General features: G+C 39.9%; 1 protein-coding gene across 1 annotated transcript; it reads right to left on the bottom strand.

Moving 5' to 3' along the window:
- Window positions 1-2,861: 2,861 nt before the first annotated feature.
- Window positions 2,862-8,646, bottom strand: LOC137282717 (fucolectin-6-like). Its single transcript, XM_067814505.1, has 3 exons — window positions 8,328-8,646; window positions 4,979-5,167; window positions 2,862-3,085 (listed from the first exon to the last, which is right to left on the bottom strand). The coding sequence occupies exons 1-3, from the start codon at window positions 8,644-8,646 to the stop codon at window positions 2,862-2,864; spliced, it is 732 nt and encodes a 243-aa protein (XP_067670606.1).
- Window positions 8,647-12,077: the final 3,431 nt, after the last annotated feature.

Genomic DNA, 12,077 nt, shown 5'->3' on the forward strand with positions numbered 1-12,077 from the left:
GTTGGTATCTCAGGTAACACTTTGGCCGATCTTGCTGCCAAGGCAGCACTCCATAAATCTGTGACACCACTTCTTATTCCATACACTGATTATAAAGTCACCATTAGATCTTACATCCGTGATCTGATGCAGAAGAGGTGGGACACTCAAGTAGGTATAAATAAATTACATGAAATAAAACCGTATCTTGGTTACACCTACTTGGGCTGTCAGTCCAGATTTGAAAAGGTTATTTTACGACGATGTCGTATTGGCCACACAAGATATACACATAAATATTTGCTGAAAGGTGAGGATCCTTCGTTTTGTATCCCTTGTGATGAAAGATGTTTTGCTTGACTGTGTTGAGTATTCCATCACAAGGGATAACTATTTTAAATCACGAACTATGAAGGATATTTTTAGTAATGCTAGTTCTCATTTAATTATTGCGTTTCTAAAAGAATTAGATCTGTTATGTGACTTGTAAATAGATAAATCTTTTATGACTGTTAGTTGAATTAGCATCTAAGATTGTTAGTGGTCGTATCCTCGAAGGGGGTTGAAGTACCGTAAAATTATTGTCCTCCTGATGGGGTAAGTCCTAAAACAGTTGAAGTCAGATTTAATCTTCCACTTTTTTAGCCGTAGAATATGTGTCATTTGAAATTGTGGCTAATCTTGCATACAGTCGCCGGCAGCCGAGGTAATGGTGTAAATCCAGCTAGGGACCATGCAGGTAGCAGAAGTACAGTAAGTCCCCATGGTCTTTAGTGTGGTGATCTAACTTCAGTTGTTGGCGATCTATGGCATGTTTTTTATTGTACTGTCCAAATAGTGATAATATTATTTTGAAGTTTCCACGCTAGTTTTAATACTAACTGTGATAGTCGAGTGGTTTTACTGCCCTTCGTCGACAGGTTCTTCATGATATGCATATGGTATGTCACGTATGTTCTCGTCACGATGTATTGACGTCCCAGTTACATTAATATCTGATTGTCCCGGTTACAACACCATGTACTTCCAGTACGATACAATTGCCATATGTTTATCCCGGTTATAATGCCATATACTTCCAGTAGGATACAATTATCATCTGATTATCCCGGTTATAACGCCATATACTTCCAGTAGGATACAATTATCATCTGATTATCCCGGTTATAACGCCATATACTTCCAGTAGGATACAATTATCATCTGATTATCCCAGTTATAACGCCATATACTTCCAGTAGGATACAATTATCATCTGTAAACACATCTCTACTTCGTAATTGAATAGAAATATATTTTACAGATATTATTTTACGTTAAATACACTAATATTATATAAATGCAAAAAGCCTTAAATACCTTGCATGCACCTTGGTCGACACTTAAGAAATATTCGCCTTCCAAGTGAGGATAATCAATAATATTTTCTATTTGTGTTGGTCTGTTGCCTTTGGATACACCAGCCTGCATTGGTTCATTTCTAATTATGTCTTTACTCTTTACCATGCACTCAGCAATATTCCAGCTATATGGCAGCGGTCTGTAAATAATCGAGTCTGGACCAGACAATCCAGTGATCGACAATATGAGCACGAGATCTGCGCAATTGGGAACCAACCAAGTCAGCGAGCCTGACCACCCGATCCCGTTAGTCGCCTCTTACAAGCACAGTCACCTTTTATGGCAGGCATGGGTTGCTGAAGGCCTATTCTACCCCTGGAATCTATAGTGATTGACTTCGCAAGGTAAGCTAAAGCTCGGTAGAAAACATCGCCTTGCAAGATAAAGATCAATGAATAGTCAACTCTAATAAATCATTACCAGTTTATTGATAATGTATAAGGGTACAGAAAATACAAACAGTATTGCTTAATGACACCGCTATGAGTCCAGTCAGTGACGGCTTATTGAAACACTTCGTTTTGAAACCTAGAACCGCTTCTAAACGCCTACTTACAGAAACGATTTCAACTGTACACTCTAATTTGAGTCAAACCGTTTTACAACATGCACATACAAGAAATTCTAGAACATGCCGATTACACCAAGAAACCCAACAATCTGAACTATCCTTCAAGCAAACTAAGAAGTATGTCAAGTATTAGTAAATGCAGACAAGCAACAATATTTTGACCTTTGATTCCATTACACGATAAAAATGGCACTGACATATAAATCTCTGTTACTTCTACAGCTTGGAACCTGTTGACATTGTTATCTTGGCGAGCAGAGCTCTTGTTTTAGGATTTATCAACACACACAAAACTATCACTGCAAAATGTTTCACGGGGGTATCAACCTTAACCAGTGACTATAAGATGTTTGACAGAAAGCGTCAAACAATAGTCTTTCTGGGTGAATAAACACATGCTACAATAATCCATTTGAAATGTGGAATATGAGCTCTATCCTTGTAGGAATTCAACTGTTATGACCAATTAAAATACACGGATCATTATGGTTTGTACATGCCATCAAGACATCACAGTGCAAATATGCAGCTATTACAATACTAAACACAACATCCAGGTTATTCCCAATAACTCATCAATTTAAGGTGTTTTAAGAGACAGAACCAAAGTGTTTCATGGGGCACATCGGCATGATTTTATATTAGTTCATAACACACAGGGCAAATTATGTTTTTTTCCTCTACTCTCGAGGACAGATGTACACAGTTCCCGGATACAATTTTGCGTTTTATTTCCAGTGTGTAATAAAAAAAGTTACATAAATCAAATAAAAATAATAATAAATAAAATTGTTTCTGGACTAAATATAGGATAGGAATAGGACGTATAGGCTTGCCATACTGCACTGTATGGAAATAATGCAATGCACTGAACGTATGCAGGATCTGATTGGTTACGTCAGTTTAGGATTTAATGTCCCATGACCTTGACATCGCATACTCTCAACCGTATAGATCCTCCTGATGCCCTAAGTTCGACATACTGGTAGGAACCGAACAATCCCAGACAGGAGAACTCCTGGACACTGTTAGCTTCAATGAGCCCTGACGTTTTGGAGCATTTGTCCGGACAGGACGCCAACGGCCAACAGCCATTTCCGAGTGCCACTTCCATGATTGCAATAGGGTCGTTATCTGCAATGGAAATAAAAACAGTCTCAGCATTGTCTACTGTTGAATACAACGAAATACACAAGCGAACCGAGACCTTCTGCTAAATTAGTAATATCTAACATGCCGACTTACACTTTATACAAATATGGAAGTGTACTTGCCATGAAGTTTTTTCCTAATGACGCCGTCGTTTTTGAAAACGAGTTTTGAAGAAATTCAGCTACTATCATTAAAGTATAAAATGTTTGCTTTATAGGTCTTGTGAAATTACCAAGAAGACGTATAGACAGGTGCCTTCGAAGTTGCAGTAACTATACCAGTTGCTAATTGAATCATCTTGAAAAACAACATAACCTCAAAATCAACATCATTCATATCAACCCATATATTGAAAATAAGAAATGAGATTCTGAAATGAAAATCACATTTTTATTCCAATTCCACATCCCATCTTCAATGAAATTAAAAGTGTTGACTATGAAAGAAGATTACAATCCGTCATGAAGAAGAAACTCTGGGTGTGACTGAAGAAAGATCGTTTATGCACGGATTATTCAGTAACATAATACTCAAAGTTTGTTCAGGGCAAACTTTTGGATTACCAAAAATCGTTTAGATGATGAACAGAAAACGTCAGTAGTCACAGCACGACGTCCCCCATGTGCTTGAAAAAACGTTATTGAGTGTAATGTAACAGAATCGTCAAGCACTTTCGCGACCTCAGCGATAGAAACGTTTTTTTTCGGAGGTAGACGTTTGGATTAGCCAAACAATGACATGCGGGTGTTAGAATACAATCAGTAACACAGAGGAAAGAAGACACCTTTGTGACTTCGTGAATGCCACCACTCAGAGATGACAATCTGAACATCAGTGGCAAAACGAAATTATGCTCAAAGAATGCATGGTACTTTCCACCAGGCATGGCATCGGCCATGGAAGGTTAGCATTCGCATATCTCAGAGAAACACTATCAGGCATGTGTTGATTGGGCTGAACATTACTTAAATTGGACAGACCAGGACGCGGCCCAAAGCCTTTTCGTTAGTGAATCGCTGCTGTTGCTGACGTTGCACACTGTGGTGTCCGTGTGTGGCGCAGATAAGGAGAATGTTTTTCAGAATTTTCAAGTAGCCGAAAACAACCGTTATAGCGTTGGCTCAAACATGACAATCTGTCTCTATGACTGGAGGACACTGACTGTCGTTGATACCTTCTTTGAACAAGAGACTTTTGGCCTTTCTTGTCACAGCAGACCTCAGCTCGATGTAAATCATAAAAAAATCTCCCTTTCCCTACACCTTTCCTTTGGAAGCTCTACATGAACTCAGCTGTGTTCCTCTCAAGGAGAGGAAGAATCTTTCCTTGACAAGCCTTGACACTTATTGGGACAATGATACAACTGTGATCGCATCAAATGGATCACATTTACGCAATTCGGTTTTGTTCTCTGGATCAAGAATTTGTTTTGTCGACTTTTGGAATTTTCAAGTTAAGTCAGATACTTGTGATGTGACTGATTATTGCTCACAATTAGCTGGTTGGTGTAGTGTGGCGGATGAGAATGTCCATTAATCATCATTCAACGGTTACTTCAACAGATACATATAACTGAGCTTATTTTTTATCGGCATTCCAGACGTTGATGAGTCACAAATGAAACATACTACTTATGGAGTGATTTACAAGACTCTTATTTATGATTCGTCACCTGTGCTATTTGTGCTATTTTAAAGTAGTATGTGTCGTTTTGCAACCTGACTTTGTTAGAGATCGTCAGTAGTTATCATAATATTTCTTACTCTAAGGGAGCCTTCTGTTGCCTTATATGAGTGGTCATTCTAGAAGAGATATTATGTGACTACCCCTGTTTCGTATACATCATGCCAACAGCTCTCTGTTGAAAAAACTCACTGCAACAATGTTCCGAGGACGTTACTTGAACGGTATGTATTTTGTAGGGTTGACCAAGGTCCACCTTCCACCAGGGGTCGGTACTGTATGCAGTCCAGGCACATCCTCCAGACAGCGCCTTCGGTGCCGTGTACTGTGGGTATACAGTTGAACTCAGAGAAGCGGACTTGCTGAGAGCGACGTTGTAAGCTGTAAATTGAAAATGGCACGATATGGGTACTGCTGACACTTCAAATCTACGTCTTCATTACTGCTGGTATGGCTGCGACTATTAGTGGAAAACAGTATTGAATAGTAAGCAGTAACAGTGCAACGTTTATGGTGTGACATCATCTACAGCAACTACAAGAACATACTAATACATTTGCAAAATTTCAGCTCCCAAACTCTGCATAAATTCTGTAACGGACGTAATCGTCGTAAAAACTTGTTTTCCAAGTGAAATGTCAGCTCTGTCGTCTGTTTAATGCCATTTCAGTGCAGTGGCTGAGGTCCCATTTCGAAGTTGATCGTTACACGTCGGATTAATGCATGAAACAATGGGATGAGGAACATCATGATAAGCCATATTATGGGTGTATGTCCGATTTGGGGGCACATTTTTCGAAAACTCCAAGATGGCGTCCAAGATGGCCGCCCCAAATCAAAGATTTTCGGTTCTAAAAACTACATGGCTTTCTCCCGCAGGATTGTAACAGAAAATATTGCACAGTGTAAGGGAAAAACATATTTGAAGGGTGTGTCTGATGTCTGGGCCTGTTTTCCGAAAATCCAAGATAAAATCCAAAATGGGTGCCCCAAATCAAGGATTTCACATTATATACCTGTGTGACTTTTCCCCGCTAGATTAAAGCAGAAACCTTTGCACACTGTTAGGGAACATCATGATCATGACTCATGAGATATTACGACACTTTCCGCATAATAGTTCCAAAGTCCAACTAGGATGTTAGCGACTAGAAAAAAAGTCTTCATTGGTTACAATGTGAGACATATATTCGTCGTTCAAAGGGCTATATACTTTCAAGAAATATAGCAAATTAGATCTATGTTTAAAAGTAAAAGATATGATTAGTCATCCAATTAATGAAAATGGCATGTTTTTATCAGCCACGTGACATCATTTTGGCAAACATCGATCCCTGTGATTCTGAAGTCTCCTTTAACATTGCAGTTACAGGGCGATGTGCATAGAAGTTGAGAAGATTTACAAATACATTTCTATGTGCATATAAGTTGCTGCCACATTTGGTAATATTTTTTATAATAGGCACTGTTTCAAGATTTTCCAAACCTACACTTCCAGTCAGTTACTGTATAGTTCATGCAGTAGCCTGCAATGTGGAGAGAGTTAATGTGTCTGGAATTCACCCGCATCATCAAGTCGAGGATAATATCACCAAAGCTAAAGAAGAATCTTGGATTAAACACTGCATCATTGGCCTTCTTGCTAAAGAACATTTGGGAAAGGATGAGTTTATTATCTGGTGGATTTCATGCTTCTCGTCATTCCCAGGAACAGGTTTCAGAAGGAATAAGTTTCACCCTTCTCTCTAATGACAAAGCACCAAGGCTTTATAAAGGATGCTTGTTGTGGAAATGCGTTAGTCTTTCGATTTTGTAAGTGACCACAAGCAAAACTACGGACTCTTCATTCAAATGTTCATTGATTGATTGTCAGGTACGTCAACTGAGTCATAAAAAAGATCTTTTCTCATGAAAATCAGCTGTGGCCACCACCATATCAGTTCGTGGGAAACTTCATTTACCAAACTGCAAATCAGGTCTTGCAGCACCCGAGTATGAGAATGTGAAACTGTTCTTGCTTTTGATGCCAAAGTGTTTGATGGAGCCGCCGTTGTCCATGCACTGCACAGAGGTGATTCCCAAAGGTTGGGTGAATTTTGTGAATTCTTCTTCTTCTTCTTACTATAGACATACATTGTTTGGGACATCCACAATGAACAACCTGACAACCTGACAACACAAGAAAAGCAAAGAAAAGGCAGTGGAAAAAGTCCCCCATAGTACTAGACTACCTATGATCTTTTCTTCTTACTTAAACGAACCAAAGGGAAAAACTTTGCATTCGTAACAGATGGTGTGGCTGTCAGCTCTTACCAACAAGGAGTTCACGAAGAGGCGGGTACCAGAATTTGCCTTCATGTCAAGGATGAATTGCAAAGAGGCGCTACAAACATTATGGTTAGCACTGTCGATTCAGATGTTGTTGTCCAAACTGACGTAACTAAAGCCTGCTGTTATGCTGAGAGATTTCCTTTCCCTGCACAGCGTCCATTCAAACCTGTGGACCAAAGATTTTCTGCCATGGCCACAACATTCATCCAACGGAAGACGGTGCTCCGTGACTCATTCAGTTGCCTTGCAATCGCAGACTGAGACTCACAAATGACCAATTGCATTGTTGCGCTGAGCCCCAGTAAGTCTAGGATCGTTGGTCTTGGATTTTTTATGATGATGCTCCCTAGCACTGTGCAAGATTTTCTGCTTTAAGCCAGATGGGGAAAGAAAGCTACCTAGTGTTAGAATGGAAAGTGCTTGATTTTCGGCGACCATCTTGGACCGCTTCTTCGGCTTTTCTGAAAACATCGAGCACACCCCTCAAATATGTTTTATCATGATGTTCCATAGCACTGTGCGAGGTTTTCTGCTATAATGCTGCGGTGGAAAATCATATAGTGTCAGAACTGAGTGAGTGAGAGAGTAAGTGAGTATTGCACTCAGCAATATTCCAACAATATGGCGACGGTCTGTAAATAATCGAGTCTGGACCGGACAGTCCAGTGATCAACAGCATGAGCATCGATCTGCGCAATTGGGAACCGATGTCATGTGTCAACCAAGTCACCGAACCTGACCACCGATCCCGTTAGCCGCCTCTTACGACAAGTATAGCCGCCTTTTATGGCAAGCATGGGCTGCTGAAGGTCTATTCTACCCCAGGACCTTCATCGGTCGTGTTAGATCTGGAAATCTTTGATTTTTGAGCGGCCATCAAAATGGACACACCCCAAAATTGTGGTTCACCATGACTGTTCCCAACGAAACTTCATGCTTTACTCTGCCAAATGTCTATTTTCACCCCATGCTGCGGCATTTTTCGTCATACCTTATGCATGTACGAAATACACTTCTGTTTCCTTGGCAAGAATTTCTGTACTTTTCCCTCTTGTCTGTTATTATCCAGTGGAATTGCCCCTAACCACGACTTTAAGAAAGAAGGTTCTTAATTGCTAATTTGAAAAGAAAATGATCCTTCAAAAAGCTCCTAATAGCTCACTGAGTTGAGTTTGCTTTTAGGTTTAGCTTTGTCAGGACAGATACGCACCCTCCATATGTCTTCTGTATGATGAGAATCCCTGCTCCGTCACTGCTGCTGCTTCCGTGAGCATAGATGTCATGTCACACGTGCCGTTAGCATGGTAAAATCTGTAGCCAGCGCATCCTTGTGCACCAGCGCACTTTCGGGCACAGTCCAACACCGTCTGTGTCATCATCCTGTCCAGTAGATGACCATAGAATACCTCCCCTGTAGGGCTTCCAGTCAATGAGAACTGGACTTGGACACAGGATGCGGTGAAATGTTGCAGACATGCCAAATACAGGCTCAAGAATATGCCTTCACCTGATACCATTTCACCAAACATGACGAGTCGACACAATGAGACCAGTAATACGTCTTCTGTTGTGCACCTGCTTCAAAGAACCTATACATGTATATTCATTTGTCAACCACCAGTATTCACGAGACACATCCTAGGGGAGACTGGAAATAAAGCACCGTCAGTGTTCCCTAGGAATTGTAGAATACTTTACTGTTTTGATACCAAACCTTGTTAGTGATTTGATCGATCAAACTATTTTGGTTTCTTCATTGTTGCTTAGTAAGGTTATTGTGTATTGTCCCAGGATCTGCTCGTCGGGAGATTAAGATCACAGTTGCTCCGGTTAGTTTGTTAGTGTATTGTAGATGTTTCAATATACAGGTAATGATTTATATGCAAATGTGCTCAACGGAATGAAATGTTTGTTACAGTAGCTGCTTTGTAATTGAGTTCTGCATTTACTTTTGAATCGTTCACAATACGATTGATGAGCTTTGGTATTACACTATAGACCCACTGTTTAAACTTTTAACAGTTGGCGCATTGAAGAATTGATTTGTCTCATACAGCTTGTATCGCTATCAGCCAAGGATATAACGGCGAGACAATAATCATCCACTGGTTTAACTGTAAGACATTCAACGGATTTACTGTGTCCTGGTGTGAAAACAAGAATGAGAAACTCACATGCGCGCGTATGGTATATAAACTGGAGGATTATGCTGTGTAAACATGTGCATGTCCAATAAGAAATATTCTCTGTACATGAAATTCACTTATAGCTGTGAATATCTTCTCTGTGAAGAATATATACAGGAGAATTATCATAACAAGAAAGTTGAATTAGATGAAATAGTTGTAAATGATTTAGACCAAAACGTTAACATAGGCGTGTTAACATCAACAGAGTGTGACACTCTACCTAATTCACCATAAAGCATATATAGTCGGGTACTTCGACAATAATTTTCTTGCAAAATATATATGTATATATATATTAACATATCCCCGAATTTCACAGCTGTAAAAGGTTGGTGTCACCTGTGAATAAAAGCGATGTAGTTGACACTGCTTAAGTGCTTAATGTTGTAGATGATACGTGGAAAACCTGGATAACATAATAAGTCATTAGCAGGTTTAATGATTTACTTCTTTAGACGAACTTACTACATTCAATTTACATTTGAAAGAGAGTGAGTGAGAGAGTTTAGTTTTACGCCGCACTCAGCAATATTCCAAGCATATGGCTGCGGTCTGTAAATATTCGAGTCTGGACCAGGCAATCCCGTGATCAACAACATGAGCATCGATCTGCGAAACTGGGAATCGATGACATGTGTTAACCAAGTCAGCGAGCCTGACCACCCGATCCCGTTAGTCGCCTCTTACGACAAGCACAGTCGCCTTTTATGGCAAGCATCGGTTGCTGAAGGCCTATTCTACCCCGGGACCTTCACGAGTCAATTTACATTTGTGATGGAAACAATGTGGAACATAAATATTCACCAGTCAACAGAGATCAGTCATACAAACAAGATGCTTGATACCGAGCAATCGTGAAGACGTATGATGAGGTCATCATGGCTAACTACAGTAGCAGGCTTTTCAGTGACATTCTAAACGATCTCAGAATTCGTTATACAAGATCATCTACTTGGACAGTAGGATACCACTGCCAGCTGAAAACACACGTTTACTTCGTGATAAAATTGAAGTATTTCACATCTTTGTAAAGGAAAATGCAATCATATTACAACACGTCACAATTTGATTCTGGACTCACAAAAGTCCAGAAACTCTCGGCACTGTGGCCACTCTCTCACAAGGGATTTGGCAAAAATAAACATGCAGCTGTTATGAATATGTGCTAAGGATGAAAAAATGAAAACGGTTTTTTCTCGAAAACTCAAAATTTAAACTCGATCGCAGCATGGGGCAGAATTAAATTGTGACGTGTTTTACCTAAAAGAAGAGCCTTACATACCTTACCTTGCATTTGTGGTTACATCAGAAACATTCACCTTGCAAGTTAGAAGCCTATCAGTAATGAGCTGTTCTCTTTGTGTTTGTGTGTTGCTAGTGGAAACATCAGCTAGCGCTGGTCTATTTCTCATTGTAACTTTACTTTGTAAAGGGTACCCTGCTATGAAAAGAGTACCCTGAAAATGAGGTAAGTGGCTTATTGTTTGATCATTGTGTGTAAATATGCCCAACACAGTCAAGGTTATGATAATATTGACACAAACACCGATTAGTTTTAGATTTGTTTCTGAAATATCCCGTTACACAAAAGTAGGGGATGGCGTGATTACTGACGACGATTTCTCTGATGCAAATGGTAATGATAGTAACGTGACTATCTGAAAAGCTATCAGATACGTCATAACCTTCCGCAAGGTACGACCTTCGTCATCTTGACTCATGCTGTTCTATTTATTAAAGACAGGTGCCCTCAAACGCAATTTTTACGACGTCTCCAACCTCAATTCCGTCAGTCATTAAAGTCATGATAGAACACGTCAATAGAACAACGTCGATAATGTTGGTACTGACGTTCCTTGCGCCACTAACGCGTCTAATTCGAATGACGTGCTGCTAGGCCCGGGACGTGGACGTCGTGCCTGGACGTGACGTTACGCGTTTGTTGGTATCCGGCCAACACTGTTTCAGATCATTAAACAAACCCCGTATGAGCAACGCATTTCTGACGAGTGTCCTCCTGCCTCTGTCACAGTCGAGACGGAAAAAGACTCTCGTAGTTAAACCTTGCATCTAATATCTGGGGTCACTAACTTCACAGTGATCTTCGCGGGATCTTGAATTCTTTTCTTTTCTGAAAAGCTTTCATATCAAATCGTATTGTTTTACACAAACGAATGGTGAACATGTAAACATTGGTTAAATACTTAGCCCTAAGCTGTAAAACGTGTGGCAAAACACTTTGTTGATGCAGACTTCAACTTCTATTTGTCCTCGCCAGCAAACATTTGATCTTCCGCTACAAACCGTAGTCTCTTGACACTTGATTGAGACTATTGTAAAACATCTTTCCGTGGTGAGTGCTTATTGTTTACAAACTCATCCATTCAGTCAGATATTGTTAAACCATATACTGATCGAGAATTAACCTACAGACATACGTGACGACTTGTGTTGACTAGCGATAGTATGTCGCTAAAAGCAAATATACTAGGAACAATTCATAAACAGCCGGCATCCTAATGCATTACAAAGTTTCTCTGAATTTAAACAAAAAAATGCCCAGTTGTCATTACATATGGATGAATACAGGTAGTCGCAGTATTTCAGTGAACATGTAGACACAGAACTGGATATGTTCCTTCTTCGTGAAGTCTTGTCTCTGTTGAGACCCGTGCGTTGTTGTGCTCCAAAGTATTTGATCAATATCGATCATTAACTACACGAGTGATCATGAGATTGTGCAGTTCAAATATACAATGTACACTGGACAA

This window comes from Haliotis asinina, chromosome 4 (assembly GCF_037392515.1).
Source record: "Haliotis asinina isolate JCU_RB_2024 chromosome 4, JCU_Hal_asi_v2, whole genome shotgun sequence".
NCBI lineage: Eukaryota > Metazoa > Mollusca > Gastropoda > Lepetellida > Haliotidae > Haliotis > Haliotis asinina.

What these genes read in the sequence shown, in the direction of transcription:
- LOC137282717 (XM_067814505.1), bottom strand. Translation starts at nt 8,646, where the DNA reads ATGTTTGGTGAAATGGTATCAGGTGAAGGCATATTCTTGAGCCTGTAT. An exon ending in ATACAGAAGACATATGGAGG is followed by an intron (nt 5,168 to 8,327) that starts GTGCGTATCTGT and finishes TTCAATTTACAG; the next exon opens with CTTACAACGTCGCTCTCAGC. An exon ending in GTCCTCGGAACATTGTTGCA is followed by an intron (nt 3,086 to 4,978) that starts GTGAGTTTTTTC and finishes TTTCCATTGCAG; the next exon opens with ATAACGACCCTATTGCAATC.